General features: G+C 29.3%; 1 protein-coding gene across 1 annotated transcript in view; it reads left to right on the top strand.

Moving 5' to 3' along the window:
* LOC132950478 (uncharacterized) overlaps positions 1-24462 on the top strand; it is a 153642-nt gene that overhangs the window by 112467 nt on the left and 16713 nt on the right. Inside the window, exons 3-4 of the mRNA XM_061021967.1 lie at positions 489-624; positions 2128-2261. Coding sequence (XP_060877950.1) covers positions 489-624; positions 2128-2261 — 270 coding nt within the window. The remainder of the gene's footprint in view (positions 1-488; positions 625-2127; positions 2262-24462) is intronic.

Raw genomic sequence — 24462 nt, 5'->3', positions numbered from 1 at the left:
TGAAACCAAGTACGCATCGCTTATTATACATCAAACCGTCAATTTAATGTTAAATATTGTTATAGTATTAAATAGCTGGTAAGCTACAACCTAAAACAAACATATTTTATTTTAAAAAAGCGTCTCCTATTGAAGTTCCATTATAAAACTACATAAGACAGATTTTATTATTACCTACATCTAATACGGTGTATGAAAAAGTACCTATATGTACAATATATTATAGACTGATAACGTATTAATACAATATTTTGAAAACAAAAAAATTTAAGACAAAAATATATTTTATTGAAAAACCTAGGTACTTATTACAGGTATTTAATGTTGTCTTCGTAATTAGAAATTTAGTTCTATGCGCCTCACAGTTATTGTTGTCTATAATACCACGCTTTATCCAATCTCAGTAATACGCAATTTAATGTTCATCGCATCCAAATTTCTCGGGTAGCCGTATTTTAGTTTTAATTATTGTCGTTGTTATCCACCAGGAGAGTAAGTCGTCCGCCAGTGAAGTGACGCTGTATCCGCTGACCAGGACGAGCAACGGCAATTACAAGTGTGAAGTATCTACGGATGCTCCGAATTTCCCGACAGTCGTCGAAGACGCCAATATGTCAGTCATCGGTAAGAAATGATTGTAACATTATTATTTACACGCCGTACTCATATTGTTATACGCCTTCGAAAAATAAGTAATACGTACAAAATATTGGGTCCCGGAAAACTAATGCTATGTTATATTTAATATTATATTGTCTAATAAATTATAAAATATTAAATAATAATGGGTATAACAAATTTTATTTTTATTTACATAATTGATATTCAAAGACAATACGAACTAAATATTGAATGCTGAAATTCATATTTCCCTTGAGTAAACTTCAAAAGTTGTTCGTGATATGAATTCATTGAATTCGATGCATACAAATTTCGAATAAAAAACTTACACTTTACGTCACAACTATCCTAAAATAAATCAATGTACATTGCACACATACATTGCCCTATATATAATATGTTGTGTATTGTAAGTTATAATAGAAATTAAATTATATAATATTTGTAATATTATGTACATTGATTCAAATGTGGTATCTAGTTTATTTTAATGTTTTTAAAAATAAAATATTTTTTGAGTAGGTTAATAGTGATTTATCCCAATAGTATACTCAGATTAAGTTTCGAGCATAAATGTTTCAACGATTACCATCTCAGCTTTGTCAATATATGTGGAATATATGTGGCTGACAATAGTGTACCTACTGAGCCATTTACGGGGATTTACTGATATCTATATAGTAAGCTATCGTCACCGGAACTGTGGAAAACCATTCTATGCAATCCGGTTCTTCCAGTCAATGCATTATTATTTTCGTTGTATATTATTATCTGTCGATATGTTCCAAACTGTATTATACATAAACTACCAAACATTACTTGTTTCCAATTATTTTATTTGATTACACCTACCAAATATTTTAAATCTCTGCAATATCTTTGTCAGTTAACAAGAACCATGTTGTGATTGTTCACTGGAAGTTAACCCTAATCGGGTAGTATCGTTAGTCAACAATTTTTTAATACACTCGTAGTTATACTATACAATTAGAATAATAAGGGGGTAATATTATCTACACGGTGCCAAAATAATCATAATATCTCAAGTCTAGTTTTGACCTATAAATTATAAAGATTTATATATACCACGAATACGGCGTACACAATTATATTTTATGTACAACATACCTATTATATTATCTTATTTGATATTCGATCATGATCTAAATCCAAATAATAAATAATATTTTTGTAACCATTCTCTAGTATTTCAGTAGTTTGATTTTTAACATACTTGTTATTGTAAATATACATGTCAATACCAGCAGTTATTATTATTGATAACATAAACATAAAATATATAATACGATGAATAACAGTGAATACACACACTAGAATTAGTGGATTTTTGGGACAAAAATCAAATTATTATTTCATTGTATCAGATTGTAGGTAATTAATAATTTATTTGAATCGTACATATTCTTATCACTTAAAACAATATTGTTGTTACTGATAATACGTTGAAAAAATGTTAACTTATTGTCTATTATATGTTTTGTGTAGCGTTTCCCGACGATGGTCCGAGGATAGAAGGACTCCGACAATTGTACTCCGTAGGCGAATTCTTAGAAGCCAACTGTACAGCCAAAATGACATTTCCCCTAGCACAGGTCACTTGGTTCATCAACAACTTAGAGGTTAGTACAGCTGATAGTTTTAGCATAATACCCACCCACCTATGTAGTATAAAAAAACCATTGGACACCGACGACGGACGGACCGATTAATGTCTTAGATAATTTATTTTTCCCGCGGAATAGAAATAAAAACGTATAAAATCGCAGTGTAGTGTACGACGTGTACGCTCTGGTGATTACTTTTACTCCGGTTGTGCGTCCGAAAGTTTTCGCGTTATAAGCTCAATAAAACGCATTGGGAAGTGCCCTGCGAGTTTTAATAACAGTTTAAAACTCGTTTGGACACACACACGCACATCGCCCCGCCACCCTCCCCCCACACCCCCTTTCGCCGGACATGTTTTGCTGACCGTCCGTCGTTTATAATAGAAAAAGTTCATCGATCAAGCGCCGTTTTTAAAACGAGCTCACAACTTTTATACACCAGCGCCCACCTCGTGTCGGTGTGCTCCGACACAACAACTGCGAAAGTGCAAACGGACTCGCGTGAACGGCCGTGTGATTATCTGTCGCGCCGGATGGTTGGTCACGCGCTAAAACCGTTTATTATACATAGGTCCGTACCCTAACCCGTACGTCACATCATGCTCGGTGTAAGACCGTACTATGCAGCTATTCACACATATATATATATATACATATCTTTGTACGTATAAAAAAGGCGGCCAGACGAATCGGCCACTTGGGGACCGGTAAACTGGTTGAAAAACGTCCGGCGGCTAAACGGGCTGCTAAAACGACATCACCCTGCAACCCCCCCCCTCCACCGGACATGTTATGCTGACCGTTCGTCTCGTTTATAATAGAAAAAGTTCATAGATCAAACGCCGCTTCTAAAACGATCGCACAACTTTTATACACCAGCGCCCACCTCGCGACGGTGTGCTGCCGCTCTGACACAACAACTACGCAAAAGTGCAAACGGACTCGCGTGAACGGCCGTGTGATTGTCTGTCGCTCCGGATGGTTAGTCACGCGCTTAAACCGTTTATTATACATATATATAGGTCGTACACCAATTGTGAGTCACACGCTCGGTGTTAGATCGTATGCTCTATATATCTTTATACGTATTAAAAAGGCTGCCAGACGAATCGGCCACTTGGGGACCGGTGGAAAACTGGTTAAAAAATGTCCGGTGGCTAAACGGCCACATAAAACGACAAAATCTGAAAAAAAAACCGTTCAACTGAGTGTTCCTATGTGCGTGTGTGTGTGTGTGTGTGTGTGTCCTCTCTCTTACTCTGCAGCTTCTAAGTTTCTCTATCCATCTCTGTCTCCGTGTCTCTGAGTATGGTTTTTTAAGCTCTTGTCGTGTGCTGAAACGGATAAGCTATACACTCGTGTAATACCTATTATATGACCATGCACATCTTTGTTCCACCGGAACACCGTCACCGCCACGCCACGCCATCACTAAAACTGGTGCTGCTTCCGCCGCCGCCAACCGATGTCCCGAAAATTATGTTATTTTTTTATTAAAAAAAAAAAAATAATGATAAAAATAAAGTTTCAGCTCGTTATTTTCACAAATTTCCCCCGAGAACGTGTTCTATAGTTGTTTGTATAGTAAATTAATATAAATGAAAAAGAAAACTGTAAGCAGAAAAATGCCACTTCACGACACGCGACTAGTTATGAATAGTCGAACTTTTTTTTTTTGTAATATGTGAAAAAGTTTTTTGGTAGAATACAAAACAATTGCCGTTGACTCCTAAAAGTAAAATGTAAATAATTGCTTTTAATAATTATTATTTTCTCTGAATTATTCTTTAATGAGTTTGAAGTATACCTACATTATAAAAATATGTTTTAATTTTTAATAAACAAATACATATTACATAATATATTACAATATTCCCAGTTATTCAAATGAAAAATGAAATTAATATAATATTATGTTTTTAAAGTTTGTAATGTACAAAATGTTTCACGTTATTGTCATATTATGTAGTTAAGATCATCAACAGTAATTTATAGTCATTGTTCCGTTTTATATTTAATAACAATATAACAGTTCAAAAAATATACTATATGATTTAATGTTATTAAAATATAAATGTACAACGTATTTGATTTATTTAAATTTTAAATTTATAATTTAAAACGGTTGCTGTAATAATGTCTGAAATTGAGTATAATAAAAAATATATAGTATCGTTAAACATATTTTTTATAGTGTTTTTGAAGTAAATAGAAGATAAAATGTAAATTTTCTTGTAAAAATGTAATGTATTTTAATATGAGGTGAAAAATGAGTACATCTTTAAGTCAAAAAATACATTTATTTTATTATATATTTTTCTTAATATAGTTGTAATACAGCTATATTGTGAATAAAAAGTCAAGAGCAATATACATTAAATTATCACAGGTAAAGTTTGATCAAATCGTAAAACCATAGTAAAAGATTGATTAAATTACAAAACAGTTATCTAACAATATTCGCTTATGAAAATTAAACCGTCTAAGGCATATGATGGGTCCAGTGCTTTCTAACACCAGCACGTCACTTAATTTCAAATGTCGTTTACGATTTACGTGAATATTAAACTTAGTAAATCATTTCTCGAAACTCGGAAGTCTGCAGTTCGTACACTAAATGTACCGAACGATAGTTCTCAAAATGTTCGTATCAACTCGAGACCAATTCTCTCGAGACCGTATAAATACCTTTACGACGTTTGAGCGACTTATGGGCACACTCGGTCGTTTACGGAGCTTTTTATTTTTTTTTTTTTACTAAGGTGCGCTTAATCACACAGTCGTATACCTACCGATCTCGAAGTCTATAGCAGGCGCACTTCTATATCGGTCGTCTCGCAATAATTGCACTCGAAATCCATTTTAATCAGCATTTCACGACTGAAACTGCTCTCTTCTTTATCCTATACATTTCAGTTTAAATGGTTAGTTTCTATTGATTATGTTTAACTTTAATTTATATGAATCTGTCTTCGTGCGCAGATCCGTATCGTCGAGTCAATATAGGATTCACAGGTATCACAGGAAACTCTGAAAAATAAACAAACTTTATACTAGATTCCATTAGAGCAGTATAATAATATTATAATTATAATATAATATATATATATTACATATATTTTAATCAAATTCAATATTATTATTGTTCCGTCGAATATTAAAATATTATGATATTATAAAATTATAATAAATCATTAATCGATTTTTATTTCCTAAATTTTAAATTAAGTACCTATAGGATGAGTGAATAGTGCTTTCTCAAGAAACATATAAATTATAATAACTGTGAATAGGTACAATACATTTTATCACGGAACACTTCACATATCATTACAATTTGGAGTAAACTTTTTTTCATAAGAACGAAATGGAAGAATATAATATTATGAATGGTTTAGTTCTCTCCGGAAATGTGTCAAACAAACGAATTAAATCGAAAATGATTTGCATAACCGAAAAAGTGTTTTATCTCGTTTCCTCGTTCCCCTCGCACGCCATACGTTTCTAATATCGGCCAGTCGGATACATTTTGAAGCTAAAAAGGTCTTATTTACAAAAGGAAGCCTCTTTGCATATCAATTCGTTGAGAATAGAGTAAAGAAAAAAAAATCCCGTGAAGAAGAAAATCGGTTAACCCACGATTTATTTCTGAATTATTTAGTCCCTCTTCCTTCGTGGTTAAGAGCTGGAGTTGACTTGGTACCTAAACTTAGTGATTTATCGGAGACGAGAGATAGAGACAATTTCTACTCAAAAGAATATGTGACCCACGAGAGACAGAGAGAGATAAATATAACTGTATTTTATGGGCCCTGATTTCACGGTTTTGTTTTGACCAGTGCCACACTGTAACCATACTGTGTCCAAAAATAACAAGTATAGTACCTACTTATCGAAGTAGTATCATAATGAAATACGCTGTACTAGGATAACAGGTTAATACAAAACTAAAATTTATTTTTTTGTATACATAAAGTACAATGTGATTGTTTAATGAAAAACAAAAATGTCGAGTATATTTTTGTTTAAAAAACTTTTACGCAATCATTTTAATTTATAACAATAATTATATTTTCAAAATGATCACTTTTCATATTATTTACCATAGATGTTTATGATGTATATTGATATTTTTTCAGTATTTCATTATTTTAACTATGTTTGATATGTTTTATCGAAAAATAGTAAACCAATATTATTATTTTATTTTAATAGTTATATTCAGGGGAAAAAATACAACTATAGAAGTAAAACATTTTGATATAAAAAAAAAATCGTTTAAGTCTATTATATTCATATAAGTTCTGAAAATTGTATAGTTACATTGTATTACATTTTAGTTTTTAAAATATGAAAACTGACATATGAAATATCATGTTAATAGATTTTTGTGTTTCATGATAGAATATTATTATAAACAAGTTAATTTTATATGTTTTTGATCATACAAAATAAATCTAGAGACCGTGAAAATTAAATAGCAAAATGCCCACTGTGCTTTTAGTTACATTTAGTTCTGTGAAATGTAAATTATTTGGTATAGTAGTTATAGGACATAGGTGCTATTGAAAGATTTTAAATTCTGAACAGATCAACGAATGCATTGATTTTAAAATGATGTGTTTTTTTTTCAATTTCTGTCATCACCGTTTGGGGAAGTAAAACTGCTTCGATTTTATTCATCTTTTTTTTTATAGTTATTTTAACTTAAAATTTGGACGAAATTACATATAAAATAACCAAGAATAACAATTTTAGTTAGTTTTTTGTAATTTAATAATATTAATTTAACTTACCACCTACCGTATTAATAATAAGTAATAACAATATAAATAAAATAAATAACAATATATATAATTATATATTATATTATCCTAGACTGACAAACCATCTCCGCTCAGATTCGTTTTTCGTATACAATGATATTATGTTATCATTAAATTAAAATTTACTACCATTAACTTGGCCACTTGTAACCTACTATACAGCAGAGCGACATCCACTTACCCGCTTTTTTTTCTTTTTTTTATTGTTCTTCATATCGACACGATATTAAAATTAACTATAGTTGGTAGCAATTTATTTGTATTATTATTATTATTATTATTATTTTTTTTTTTTTTAATAAAAACGGCACGCACTTGTGTGAATAAGGTGTGAATATAAAAATGAAGCTCGACGACTTTCGGATCCATCTCGACGCGTTTAATGAAAAACTGAAAATGTATCACACCGGTATAAAAAATTACCATAAGAAATGACTGTAGGGAAATAAATGGATTTCGAGCGACGTATGCGTATCATTCGTCATACTCATCGAATTACCCACGGAAAACCTTTCAGCCCCGAGGAACGTTGAATTTTCCGTATGCACACGCACACATGCGCACACACACACACACACACACACACACACACACACACACACACACACACACACACACCCCACGTATAATACGTATGTGTGTGGGCAAGAGCATTCATGCGTGTGTGCGTGTGCGTGCGAAAACGTATTTTTGGTTTTGTCTTAAAGCCACGCCATATCGCTGTGTTATTTTAACGCGATGGGAAAAACACACTATATACGTAATGTACATCTAAATCAACACGCTTTAAGCGCGCCTGGGAATTTATTTTCAAAGCGGTCGTGTCCCGTAAGAAGTTGGCCTTTCTGTCTCCGGTACAGACGCGCTTCAACCCTCCGAAATTAATTATATCGGTCGCCAAGTGCAGTCGCGACGGAACTGCCGACTAACACCCTTGGGTCCTATATCCAATCAATATAATTTATATAGAATATATATGTATATATATATATATATATATTATATATAAGTATGCACTTGATTCGAACCCGAACGTTGTGGTTGAGTAGACAAGGGACACGACCCACGGCGCCTTCTAATATTGTTGAAGCAGAAAATACTTCGAGACTGAAGACTGCCAACATAAAAATTATTCTTATTACATTGTGTGCAATATACCGTTTCTTCGCCGAAATTACCGTTTCCGTATTTTAACAACGTACAGTTTGGCGTGGTCGTCTTTCGATACCAACGTAATCGATACGTCTTGTTCTTAGATTTTGAGAACGATAAGAATTTTTTTTTCAACTTAATGGTTAGGTTTATAGGATTTCACACTCTTTGTAACCGACAAACCTATACAAAATATTTAGGCGTTTGATTTACTGACACGATGACGACTACTTTCGAAATTTAAATATTTAGCGTTGAAAATATAATAGAAATACTTACCATAAACAGTACATGGGTTTGTAATTGTAATATGTAACGATTACACGTTCAGTAATGACGCATCATGAGTAAATTGAATGTATATATTAGTATATATATATATTGTATATTATATGCAATATTGAATATTGCGTTTTCAAAAATACTGCATAGGAACTATCGCTTTACTTAGGATTGCTCAGGGTTAGTGGCACAAGCTGAAAATATAACCAATTACTGATGATAATAAGTGATTTTATGGTCCACCACAACTCGTTTAACACAGCCGCAAATGTTAAAAATGTCGCATTAGCGCATATCAAAATATTATAACCGCGAAAACTGGTGTGACAAAATATGATCATTAAATAAATCACATTTATAGGTATGCCGTGTATAATAGATACCCTGCAAAGTTCTGACGGTAAAAAACGGTAATTTCAGTTGATCAGAAATAAGTTGAACACCGGATCGGAAATGGCTTATTAACCGAAGATGAAATAAACATCTTATGCAAAGGACGTACATTTTTGAATAATAATAACCTAACCTTTGGAAAGGCCTCAAAAAATGTTCCCTCCTCACAGCATTATAATCTTTGTTACATGGTATACATCGTGAACGCCATGCGTTTCAGTAAGCAGTTTTTATGAACGTAAATATGTATTCATATTTTTAATCCATTCTTCTGTCCTGACCTCCACATACTTGAGTACTATGGGTACCGAGTATCGTGTATACTTCCACGATTCAACTCGACATAAGTTTCGTATTTAATCATACTCAGAATTATTTTTATAATTTATTCATAATACTTTTGTAAAAATCAGTGAATGATTTAACCATTTTTGAGTTCAAGGCCCCGGAAAGCTCCGATCATCTGGAGTATGGTAGTACACTTTTATGGTTTACCTCACATATACATATATTAATATAATATGTTAACACTAATAATTGCACTTATTATTTTCTTTTTGATTTTTACGTTGTTATATGCGTTTATACAGGAAACAATATATTATGAGTTGATTACTTCAGTATAGTGCCCGATATACTCTACCGAGAACTAAAATTAAAATATGAAAATAAGAATTTCATCGAAAACCCAAAATGGCGGCATTTGACATTGGTCAAATGATTAAATACAATATTATTACTGTAGAGGTTTATTGCTGTGATTATCGGAAAATATTACTAAACCTGCACAAGTGTTTTATTAAAATATGTATAGTCGCTCGGAGTAGTTATTCTTGTTCGTGTTTACTATATATACCCGGTTATAAAGTACATAATAATTACTATTTATTTTAGATATTATGCTGTCGGTATGGTCTCTCATTGGTGTATACATCTGAAAGCAATTATGATTAAGTGTGCAAACTGAATATCGAGTACAATTTGATTACCGTCAGTGGTGGAATTAATATGTTTTGTACAAAACAAAATTAATTTTGATATGAAAACATTATAATATTATAACATGAACTATTTCGTTTTTTTTTTTTATCGTGATTTAAATATAAACTGAAACATTTTTAAATTAAAATATTTGTTATACAATATTAAGCGAAGTTCCACCTTAATTTATTTATTCATCTGTACATCAATCGGCAATCGCTAGTTGTTCTATTAAAATATACGCAGTTAACCGTGCTTAACTGGTAAAAAAAAATTCATAAATTTCCAAGTTACGAGTGTTGTCATGTTTAGTGTTCCAGTTCGTTAGTCATATTAATATCGCAATATAATAATTACTATTTCAGTTTTCGTTTACTTTAAAATTTAAATACTGATACATTAAAAATTGGAAAATAACAAGTAACTAAAATGAACTAGCTTACAGTGGAAATTTTTTTTAATAGGTATTAGTGTGATTTCGCTTATAATTATTATTTAAAAATTTTTATTTTTGTAATTATGTCATATTTATTCATTATGTATACAGACACGATATATAAATAAGCTGATTGTCAAACTTAAATGTATTATTATGTTAGGCAGATTTTTATTCGATACATACGATTGTTCGTTTCAGATACATATACCTAATCAAATTTAGTTTATAGTGTATATTTATTATTTTTATTAAACAACATTTTAAAATATATAAATAATAATGACTTTATTAATATTGTATAGCTATAAACATATTTTTTATGTTTAGTACCTATTCTAATATCATTACTCGCTATAGATTGTCATACTAATTCTTATTAAATGAAAACATGAAAAACTACCCACAATAAACGAAAAATAACAATATACTATATATTATATGCTATGGGTATGTTTTTTTCTTTCAAATTAATATATAGACTGTAGCGTGATGGTCCTTATAGTAGGTAGTATTATTATCAGAAAAAAATATTCTTGTGAAAAATATAATAAATGCATATATTATAAAATATATACGTATACGTTTGTTTATATACACACAAAGGATCTTGAATTTTTATGAGCAGAATGAAATCGCAGCAAACGCAATTGCGTTTCTTTGGAATAATAATAATATAACCCAATAAAACTTTATACGGCTACCGAGGTCTCTCTTTTGCTCCACGCGAATTTATGGTCGATACAATAACATTAACTCGATTATATGTATAAAAAAAATGAAGATTTAGAAGCACCATATGGAAAAAAATCCCATTATGACTGAACGAAATGCAACCGTAAGTTATAGTGTGTGTGTGTGTGTGTGTGTGTGTGAGCGTGAATATCTAGCAATTGTTGTTATTATTATGGGGTACAATACGTGTCAGGAAAAATGTGATCAGGAAAATTGCTGGAAACATCTTTACTGCGGCCTTTGAGATAAAAGCGTTTTGGATGGTGCGATTGTAGAAAATATAAATGTGGGTGCATAGAACTGTATAAACGTTTAATAACGTTTCAATTTGTTAGACTGTCCTAAAATCTGTTGTTTAAAATTATAACATATTTTATTGAAATATCAAAATAATTAATACCTGGCTGCAGCCTTTTTTCTGCATTATGTTCCGGGAGTGAGGGAAGGGAGATCAAATATTTTCAGGACCCAAAATAAATACAATACAACAAGTTCTGATATACAAATATCTGAGCGTTCCTGGCTAATGGGATATTCATTTTTAACCGGATCTGGTAGAGGAGATAAAACCCCTCTAAAATAATCACTTCTTAGATGTATTAACTTCAACTGTATAAAAAAAAGAATAATATAATATAAAATAATGAAATACTAGAAACACATGAAACGGACTACCTCAAAGATGTTTATCTACTTAGCGTTACATTTTTGTTTAGTAGCCATAGACAATATTTACAAAAAAGCTACCCAACCGTGTTATCTTCGTTGATGATTTCAATGTCTACTGTTAATGGTTCACAAATGTAAACTACTATTTAATTTCTCTAACAATACAGCAATACATAAAAAAAACAAAGAAAGACACTAATGTAGTAATTGACTTCCCATTAAGTGGTCACCCATCCGGTGCAACACCAGCCGATACGTACACTTAGATCATTTCCGCAGTTGAGTGTACGGACCGCGCCACACCAAGCCACCACGTATAATTTTATTTATTTAATCGATTTGGGGACATAAATTAAAATGAAGTGAAAAAAAAAAATACTCAATACTCTAAATTCTATTCATAATCAAGGTATAATAAGTAAGCTTGGCAACACTGGTCAAGAAAAACCTTGAATTATATTTTGCGATATATGAGAATATTCTCACTTGATCTAAGGTTACTCTATAATTAGATTTATTACTAGAATTATAAAATCTGCCAGATAATATTATCACGAATAATTTACTGAACAACTTAATACCCGTCAAAATAATCAACAACCAACGTAAAATTCAAAATAATAAATGATTATGTTGGTTTCCAAAAATTACAATCATTAAACTCAACACTATTTTCTATGTCATTTTTGTTCTGATCTAAAAAATATATCAATACCCATCTTTGAACTTACTATTAATTATTATAACTGTAAATATATTACTGATAACTACAAAACCATTTTTTTTAAATAATATTTTTAATGAAATTGTCAAAATATTTCGAACATATTTTAAGCTCTTTACTAAAGCCCTTTTTTGGTTTAATAAAATATTTAGGTTAAGTCCAAAACGTTAAAATACAAGATCCCGTATAAGTATTTCTTACTGATGTCTGCATTGACTAAAATAAAAATTATAATAATATATATTATGATATAAAGTATATATATAATTGGTACTTAATATGACATTAGTTTATCTTAAGTCCTACTAATAGTACTAATAGTAAAATATAGTAATATTATTAATAGCAATATAAATATATAATAAAATATTCTTATTTTCCCTTTATTGAAATTTTTAATTAAAAAATATTGTATCTCGACGACAGTTAATAATTAATGTACGCATAAACATTATAAGATTTTTAAAAAAATAAACTGGTAAGACTCACACTATTAAATTCTTAGACCTGTCTGAAATATAAAATTAAGAATATGTTTTTATTGGCTGAAAGTGCATTAATAAGAGTGAGGTTGATACCAAGGGTGGAATAAATGATTTTAATTGAGTTATAATATAGCGGGAGAGATGTAGAAAATTAAGAGCCAAATGTTGAAAATCGAAATATGGCCCACCACAAAATATTCTTATTAGTTATTAATATAGGCTAAGACCGCTCCATTTAAAATCGTTGTACCTATGCAAATTTAACACATCCACTATGGTCACTGTAACTAAACTGACCTATTCAATGACGAGGTTCACTCGAGGTTACAGCAGAACATGTTTCCTGATTTGTGTCTTAAAGCAACTATATCTACGTCACTAGAACTTTATTAATCGTTTTAAATTTAAAAACATATCAAGTGGATATCGTGATAACTTATAATATTAATACCATGTTACTATAATATTTCTTATCGGTTATTTCTAGAATGATACTCATAATGTGTAGTTATCTGCAGTAGTGTCATTATAAATAAATCACAGATACACAGACAGTCTGTTATGAGGAAGTAATAATACATAGCTATATATGTACATACAACTACAATATACCAATAATATTATACAAGTTAGGTAAAATGTATAGTATTAACAACTATTATTAATAGTTTACGAGTGCCTAATACATGTATTAATAATATAACCTTTTTTTTTTATTTGATTTATTACGAGTAGGTATATAACATTATTACCACACACAACATAATATAATATCATATTGTTGTTTGATCGCGAGCACAACAACTTATAAGTTGGAGTTTTCTGAAATATGACATATTTTTATCGTTTGCCTTACATGTTATATTTGATTTAGTCTGAATAAATTATATTAATGTTTGTATAACATTGACTATCGTTTTACTATAATTTGATGTAGTCTGTAGAATATGTATTTTATACCGTATCTGGATTTTATACGTGACTTTAATGTAGCAGAATCACTCACATCAAAATGTAATTTTGTTTGTTTCATACCATAAATACACATGGCCTGGGGTCATTCAAATTATATATGTTACGAGAGAACAAAGAATCGTCATACAGCTAGTGTAATTGCTCGTCATTTTATTAACATCGAATTCAAACAACACCATAGCCAAAGTAGATGGAATATGCTCTTAATGTGATTAGTGGATGCATACTATCCAAATATAATTAAGACTGGAAAATTGACTTTGAAATGAAAATGAAAAACAGAATTATAACATAGGTACATAATATTATTGGTAACTATATTATTATTGTTTATTTTAGTGTTTGAAGTATACTGTTGATAAACAATATGCAAATAAATCGATATTCACAATATTTCGTAATTCAAGTACCTACCTATATAATTGAATATCTATCGAAATACTCTGAACGTAATAAAGCCATTTTAAAAGAACAAAAAATAAATAAATATTTTAATAGAGAAAGTTTATAATATTTGCACACTTACTTTCTAAAGCTTACAGTTTGTTTTTATTTTCATATATTTTTGTTACTTTATTGTATTAAAGAACATTTTTACGGAGTCTTGAAAGGTTTTCATTTCTATAAGTTTTATATTGAAATATAAAGCATTATATTATGAAAAATATTATTAATAAATTGTCTATAATCCAATTTATGATAATAAAAGGTTTTGTCTTTGTGGTTTAAATCGAGTCACAAGCAGTTTATATATTATTTTCTTTGCATTCGTATTGCATCATGTTTGCTGTCAATTTATTATGATTGAATTAATAAACAGAAAATAAAAGTGTAAGAAAAAACGTCTGGGATGGTTTTTCAAACAATAATAATTATTAAAAGGAGAAGTGTGTTTTTCTATTTTAATTGTATAAAACTGTGTTTAAGATAATAAGTAATAAACATTTATTTCGTTTTACTTAATATTTACAGATTAAAATTGAATAAATTGCTATTATGTAGCTCGGGGCTCTATTGTCGATAGTGTGCTTGAGTAATTTTTTTTTAATAAGCTCACATAATATTATTATCTTATTTTTAATCAGCTAATTGAAAGCAATATGCAGTATCATGTCCATAATTTACGCAGTGTTAATCATATTCACGTATTAAATTTACGAGTGTTTGTAATTAATTTTATATTCATATTTCTCGAATTCACGCGAACACTAATACCTACGGATTTTAACGAATAGGCGAAAAGTGACGTTCAATATTATGATATTGTATACAACATTTCGGATAATGGTCACGGTGTTTAATGTGCATAAAAATAGTCGTCAATCGACAAAATTAATTAAATAGAATTTATATATGGCTACGTGTATGCGTATACCATATCCCATTGTTGTTGTCGTTACATTAAAAATGGTTATTGCGTAGAAACATTTTGAGTAAATGTATAGTTGTGTGTGTGTGTGTGTGTGTGTGTGTGTGTGTGTATCCGCATTTTCTACTTTCAATAATTATTTAGCGGATACATTTCTGAAAGTGTTGACGTATTTAAATAAAAATAAAAATTCAAACGAGTATAGTTTTTGAGTTATTCAACTTTATGTATTATGAATAATAGGTCCATGATAATGAGGTTGAGAGATATGGGAATATGTTGATTTGAAATTTTTTGTAATAAAATTTGTAGAAAGTATAGGTAGATTAGTATATAATATATTACTAGCTATATATAGTATGTACCTCAGTTCACGATGGTACCTAGCTAGTAGCTTTGTGAACTAATTCTACAGAGGTGGAAACTTCTCTTGTGGTGTATTGGATATAGCACATGGTATATTTTCAAACGTGTTTCAAACTGATCTCTAGACTTTACTGATATTTCTAAAATCGATTTGAAATTTTTGTCAAAATCGATCGAGTTGTTTTTGAATATTAAATAAGCTATAACCCAGTCGTATAGGAACGCCAAACTAGCTCGGTCGGTATGACACGAGACTCTTACTATCGGTGTCGTGTGTTCGAGCCCCACTTTGACGTATAATACGTCGTTCACTTCAGACGCACACAAAAAACAAACAAATAATAAAAAAAACACGTTTATTCATAGGCTAGGCAGCTGAATTTAGTGTCATCTAGTGTCACGCGATCACCACCACTGACCATATCTCTGTCTTTTTCATAGTATTCATTATATATTAATTTTACTATCTATTGCCAAGTTTCAATTTTGCTACATCTGCTAAAACTTACAGACTAAGACTTAATATTAAATTTTGTTACCCGTTGCATAGTACATGTTTACTTAACCTAGTTAATAGTTTTAATACTAACAATGTTTGTATATTAAGCAAGATACAACACATACATTCATTCATAATATACCATGTGTCCACGAAAACTGAGTACGCGCCATAACTCGGTTACCCACATTACTCAGTACTCTGTACATATTTAAGAATTCTTTCTGCGGGAGATCGATGATCCAATAGCCTAATTTCATGTCCTGCAAAATGAATTCAAAAATATGTATAGGGTACTGGGTAATAGGAATAGTTTAATTGTACAGTGTACCATGTTTTCGCGGATACACATTGTAATATAATATTATATTGATTATAATAAAAAAGACACTTACGTTGCTGTCGGAACCAATGTCAACCATATAATAATATAAATTAAAAAAATAGTCGATTTTCGCGAGAAAAAAACGAAATTAATGTGTTAACCGCGCACTCCATGACACTCTATGGCTAATAGTGATATTGTAATAGTATATTATATACAGCACATATTATTATGGATTTCAAATATGAAAATCTTTATTAGAACAACACTCAACTGCGGAAACGTCCCAACATTGTATTCCTGCCTGATTTCGTGATCTCGTTATTTTGGGATACATAACAGCGTCCGGGGCTTAACCACTCAACAGCTGACAGCCGTGTGAATGGTGAATTTTATTAACGAGTGTAGTGGAGTTGAGCTTTTGTACATAGGATTTCCACGCACCTCTGTGACGGTCGTTTTAATTACCACATGCTGCCAGTAGAAAAATCGATACGAGGGCAAACAGTTAAATCACAAATGTGATTCTAATAACTACTTGAAACTTTATTCGCGTACTATAGTTACGCACATTATACCACACTTGGAACGGCGAGTGAAAAAAAAATAACGTTGATTTTTTCGTTTTGTATTTTTTTAAATTTTCATTGTGTAAACTGAATTGTATAAATACCTACATAATATGCGTTATTCATAAATAAGTTTTGAAAAATGTGTATACTAAACAACGTTAAAGTTAAATAACTACCAATTATCAATACTGAAACTTATATTTATATGTATATTTTTAATATTATTTCTAAAGTAATTGAGTGGATGTATTTACCCGAATAAATTACTAAATATGATGTAAGAATATTATGTTTAAATTGTTTTTAAATAAAATCAATATAATTAATTATTAGAAAATAAATTTGAATAGCGTAAAGATAATTTAAATATTCTATTTTATTATAAAATATGTGGCTATTATTTATTTTTTTAATTTAAATTTTAAACCATTACAAAATTGTTCTATTGTGACTATATTATATTTTTTGTTATCATCGTGATATTATTTTATCACACTGTAATTAAAAAATATAGTGATGACATTAAAAAAAAAAAAATATCGAACCTTGTATACTTTATTATAATATTTATATTATTATCATAACAATGTCAAATGATATCGATACACAAAACATGAATAAATTAAGTAATTAAATACATAAAATTACAGAAATATTTAATTCTAAACATAATGAAAACAACTACAGACAATGACTTGGACATCAATAAAATAATATAATATTACGTAAAATTATATATTTTTTTTACGTTACAAAAACAACTAACTCTTTCGATTTTATAATTATAATAATAATACATTCGATGTGATTGCTATGGATTGACATCCGTGTAACTAATAATACATATTATATAGTGGCAAAATAAAACTCACATGGATTTGATATTATTATTATTATTTCATTAGTATCAATGTGTGATTTAAAAAAAAAACTATTGATCAACGTATAGATATGACTACGTAAGTCACACACAATCAAACGTTAGTGTGTTTCCAACCGATAACATTCAGGCAAATTGCGACTTTCTTTTGTCGGTTTGAACATTTGAAAACTACGAGACAACGGCACGTAAATTAGATGAACAATGTTTATACGGTGAAGCTCGCCTGCATATTTAATTCGTAATTCAAATACACGTATCTATGTGTACCTCGACAATATACTTTTTTTTTATTTATATCCTTATTTGCATCTTATTGATAACAGTTTAACAGTCAACATACATATTATAAAGATGATCTAGGCTTTGTTGTCGTTCGAAAAATATCTTATTGATGATTAAATGTAAGTGCTTAAAATATTTTCATGATGGGTATCTCGATTAAATAACATCTAAACGAACATCCATGTAGACTGAGATCTTAATGTCTACAACAGTCATTACGTCATGTTATATGTGATTTCTTTATATAACGAATCTATCTATGCCTACAAAGAATTAAACAACAGTTGTTATTTTCTCCACTTCAGATAAATTATCGCGCTTATAAATTGAATATCAATGGATTGTTTTCTATATTTCAACATTGTCTAGTTTAATATTATTCAGTTTGTTCTATATTATATATCAACTGTTTAGTTATATGTATATATATATATATATATATATACATACTATATATTTACTCAAAATGTTTATGTCCATAAATGTGTATACATTTTAAAATAACTTAAATATGTCTATGCGTAATTATAATAAGGAAAAAAGGATAATAAAAATTTTATGTTTCATTTTACGATTCCTATTAGCAATAATTTATTATGATGATGTTATACTATATTGTATAGGTCAAATAGCCAATACTCTATGAAATAACATATTGATCACTATCAAAATACTGCATTTTAATATTTCTAAATTATATAATAAATATTTTATAATACCCAGTCACCATCGCCATCCGTGGAATTACCAATATTATTTACTTATATATAATGGTTTTTAATTTTGAGTAATTAATTTTAAATACACGTATAAATAATATTGTATGTATCACGACTTATAATATAATAGTATACGTGATGATAGAAGAATTAGTTATTCAATAAATTATTTTTAACGAAATACGTAATTTATTCTTGATTGATTTAATTTTAAGTTTTTACTATTAATAATTCATATAAACATATTATTCATATATGACTATTTAATACATAAAATAAAGATTTACCGTATTATTATTATAATATTAAATATTATTATACATTCTTTAGTTTGGAACTTATAAAAATATGAAAATACAATTCCTGTGGACTATAAACAATAATCAAATTTTAATTCATTGTTGCAAAATATATAGTTAAAATATATTTATTTTTTTCAAGTTATTTTATCACATAATATTTTTAATAATAAAACGAACAAGCGTTTGCAATCAAAGTAGTTTAATATCTATAAATAAGACAAAGGACAAACTATTATTTTTTTTAATATACACTCGCATAGTATTATATTTTAAAAACTATTTAAGTATAAAATGTTTAGAGCATTATTTTAGTCAATAGTATTTAAATAATACCGTACCACACTTTTTATGATTATTGAAAATACATTATATTGAATTATTATAGACAAGTCGTAGTTGTCGACAGATAATTATAAATGAGTCGTAAAAAAAGGTCTAATGTAATAAATGTTTTCCTAGTGGAAATTATGCATTAAATTCTATTTTGGAAGAAAATTATCTCGTGAAACTTTAATGGCCATATCATTTAATTTATAAAAACTATAAAATTAAAAAATGACAAAAATGATTGCAAGACATAGTGGGCCATGGTAGAATAATATTATTTATAAATGAAGTGAGAGAAGTTTGTGACAGTGCCGGTAGACTGATGTGTCAAACAAATAAAGACACGAAAAATGATGCCCATTTGGAAAAATTATAAATTCAAAAGAACAATCCTGACTTATAAACTCAAACGAAAAATGACATTATAATAGCTCAACTTGTATACGACAATTTGTAATCCTGATGGAAAATAAACAATACCATTTCTTATTTATCTATTTAAAACAAATAATTTTAAATAATTATAAAATAATATTAATATTGAAATTACATGTATATTCTACATACTATTTATGTATGAATTATAAAATAAAATGTTTATTTTGATTTTGATTTATTATAATTTATAACCTAGACTTAAGAGTCATTAAAAATATTAAAATTAATTTCATTAATGTATTAAAAATGTAAGACGGCGCAATGTATAGGCAATAGTGATACATAATACACGAAGACAATAGTAATAATTCTATTATAATAACTACCAAGTTTTAAAATTGTTTATTTTACTTAAAAATAAAATTAGAGTGATTTAAACATAGTATCATATTATTGTATGTGGAATGACAATTAACAGTTTATTAATTAAAATATTTATTTCATTAACAACCACTTATCGAGTTTATAATTTGTGTTACAATGGTTTGAGTAATATTGAATACTACATTTCCAATTACGTCGAGTAAGTAATTTTATATTTAAATGAATATAAAAATTAAATTAATTATTATAAATGTTTATGATATATTAAAACATATTATTATATTAATGATACAATTTTAAGCATAACATATAACTGTATCATATTTTAATGTAAAATTAGATATAAATTAAAAGTGTCAAATGCAGTTATAGGTATTCGATCTTACTTATTTATTTTATATTTTCATGTTTCTAACTCAATTATTCTTATATAAATAGCTTTATAGGACAGATATATCATACCTTAAGAGCGAATCGATAATACACATACATCGTTCGTATATTTCACTATAAATCTAACGGAAAATGACCTTGTGTATGTTTATGATAAACTACGTGATTTCCGTGACATGTGTAACCTTATCAAAAGGGTCGTGGTGGTGACACGATCCATCGCTTTAATCATTTATTTTCCGATAACGAATAGTAATATACCTACTCAACTTAGATTTATGGACACGAAATAACAGGCTAATAAATTAAACGGAATATATATGGGTACCACGGTTATTTATGGATGATTAACAAATACAACAAATAACAATTCTGTTACAGATTTTCTTACTATTTTTATAAATACGTTTTTATCAGATAATTGAATGCATTCATCCAACTGCTACGTATAGTACATATCAATGCAATATCATCTTTTTTGATGTGAAGTTGTAGGTTAGAATAGCATGGTTAAAACAAATAAAATATAAATAATACTTAATATACATATATATGTATATGTTTCGGCCAAAGTAGGTAATCGGGCATTGTTATGACGTAATGCCCGGGCACTGTGCACAATGCCCGAACATTTTGGGCAATGTAATAATAATCATTTTAATACAAATTTTTTTCATACATTGACCGGGCGTTGTACGAGATTGCCCGGGAAAAGTGTACCCCGCCCGGATCCAAGTGGGCAAAGTGAATTAACTACTGCATACATTTATGTAGAATGGTATTTATACGTAACAATAACACTACAAAACTATTCTTACATAGGTATTGTCTTCGTTTGATATACCACGACTTACGAGTTACGAGATATCCATCTAATTACATGCGATATACGCGATGGCGGCTGCAGATAATACGAACCGATCTGTAATTTTAACGAAAAAGTGATCACAATATAGTATATTGCGCATTTGCGCGAACACTAAAGTCTAGATAATATTTTATAACTATCGAATTATTATATTGTCATGACGTTGCGTGTCCGTCATTACTACTGTATTATTATGTAATGCCAATCGGTGTACTTAAATGCAAAACATTTGGTCGTCTATTTTACTCAAAGTGCCATGATAGGGTTGTGTATTTGTTAATAAATAAAGTAATATAATGTTATCTTACGTGCCTAAGATTACTTTTTAGTAATAATTTATTAAATTAAAACTATTAAAATAACTATAATTCAATAACAAATAATATTCATCTTGTTCATGTCAAAACACTTTAATATCAAAATATTAATTCTTCAGTATAGTTTAAAAACTATTAACAGGCAATTAATATTTGAAGCGCCTATTTCAAGTTTTTATTATGATTATTTAAAAATGCAGTAAAATGTTAACTTATTCCAACATTCTCCTCGAAAATCAGGAATTGTGCACAATGCCCAATTTCCTACTTAGCCCGTAACATATATATTAATGAATAAATAAAAACAATGCATTTATGATATCTTTGCAATATCTATATTATATTTATAGTTTAATACAAAGTATTTAAAGTTATATCGAGGTTCAACCCAAGGAATATTTTGTTTCTAGTAACTTTAAATGAATGACAAAAATTCAACACAGACTTTTAGTATTACTGAACTAACAAAATGCATTGGTGCAATTGACTGCACTCTTATTAAAATCTGAAAAGTTGTGTATAAACAAAAGAACGCAGTTATTCCCCATTAATGCATTGTATAGGATTAATGAAATGAAGTTTACTTTCGTGAAAATAATTGGACTTTTTAATTATATAAATATTTAAACTATTATAAATAAACCACTTATACAGTAATATTTGTAAAACCCAATGTTATTAAAAATTTTTCTATTGAACAATTTGTCACAGCTTAAATATTTACAAAAAAATAATTAAAAACATTAAACGAGTAGGTAATAAAAAATAAAATACTTTGTATGAAACCAGTGGGTACACATCTATGCCATGAACCCATTTCTAATGACGGTTGGTTTCTTGTTCGTAATAAATCATTTAGCAAATGATTAAAAACAAGACGTTTGACTCTATTTATGTTTGGTGAAATTAAGTGAACATTCTACACACTGACAAATTTTACCGATACTTTGAAGACATTTTCAATGTTACCCAATTGTCTGCCAGGTATTTTAAACCATTTACTAGTATACTTGTACCCCTCTACCTCATAATACATACATTTAAGAATTAATGTGATCACAGTACCTAAATATTTTTGAATTGTTAATGTATGACTGAAGTTAATAGTAATATAATGTCAATGATAACATTTATTTTTAAATTAATGTGAAATCTTTACATACTTTGACGTATTAAATCTGGACGTGTATGTTGAATTATTACATATATGGCTGTATATTATAGTCTTAGATTTGATAAAAATAAAATAGTGTATATATAATATCTAATGTAATATATTATAATATGCGTATTAACTTTGAACCCAATAATATGTATTTACTTTAATATTATATTTTACAATTCTTAGGATGATGTCTTTATGCATAATACTTAAATACTGTTATACGGTTTTTTAGCGTATGTATTCCCGTTATTAGGAAATATTATGCTATTCCAGAATAATTCAAAGAATATTTAATCAAACTTGATTTAATCAGAATAATAGATCACTTTATAAAGTATTAATACTACTTCTGAATTTCTCATTTAACATTCAGTGAGTATTATACCTTACCTACTTTTTTTTAATACATTCATTTTTATATTACATACAATATGCAAATATCATATCAATACTTCCACGTGGTATATATTGGTTATGATTTAAATTATTTGAAAGAATACCCCTAAGCTGTTTTTTTGGTTTAAATATTTTTTTTAAAACAATATAGGTAACGGGAAAAAAGATATTTTTTGTTCTAGTTGATCGATATTAAAGTACACTCTAACATCGTAATAACTGCTTGAATATACTGAAAATCTATTCAATTACTTGTATTAAAGCAAAAACTAACCTACCAACAATTAACAGAAATATATCATGATTTATACTCTGTAATATCCATAATAATCGAAGGTATAAGATGGTACCGACGAGACGCATATTATACGAAAGTAATCGAAAACAGTCAAGTGCAAACTGCACGCACGCACACCTCGGCATCGTAATATTATATCCTGCAGCGCATAAGACGACGGGCAATAACTTATTTCGAAACAGACGATTGCAGTCGTTGATTGTCGGGGTAACAGAAAGAGATATTATCTCGGGTTGTGAAAACCGTATAGGTAAGACGGACCTATATTATACATATTATTTAAAGATGAACTTTACCGTAGTGTGGCGTCCCGGCGATGGGACGACGGGGTGTGTGGCGGAGGAGTGGCGGCGACAAAAGAATAAAGAGCAAAACAAATTTTCACAATTTCTCAATATACCCATCGCGACAAAACGACGTGTCTGAAACGCGCTGCGAACAGCGGGAGGGTGTCGTATAGACGGTGTGCGAGGTGTGGGAGGGGGTGTGGGATGTTGATCCCGCGCGACGGATAGTGAAGAACCGCTCTGCCGCTGCCCAACGTTACATAATAATATATAATATTACACACATGCACATGCACGCACATACACTGTCGAAATCGGTGCCACCCGATCCATTAGCCCCGAGAAATGCACGGCGGCGGGACCTTTTGTCCGACTGCAGTTGGTAAAAGCCCGGCAAAACGTATATAAACTCATCGCCTTTGCCGGCG

Source organism: Metopolophium dirhodum, chromosome 8 (genome assembly GCF_019925205.1).
Source record: "Metopolophium dirhodum isolate CAU chromosome 8, ASM1992520v1, whole genome shotgun sequence".
NCBI classification, from domain to species: domain Eukaryota; kingdom Metazoa; phylum Arthropoda; class Insecta; order Hemiptera; family Aphididae; genus Metopolophium; species Metopolophium dirhodum.
This window is presented reverse-complemented; position numbering and strand designations above follow the sequence as displayed.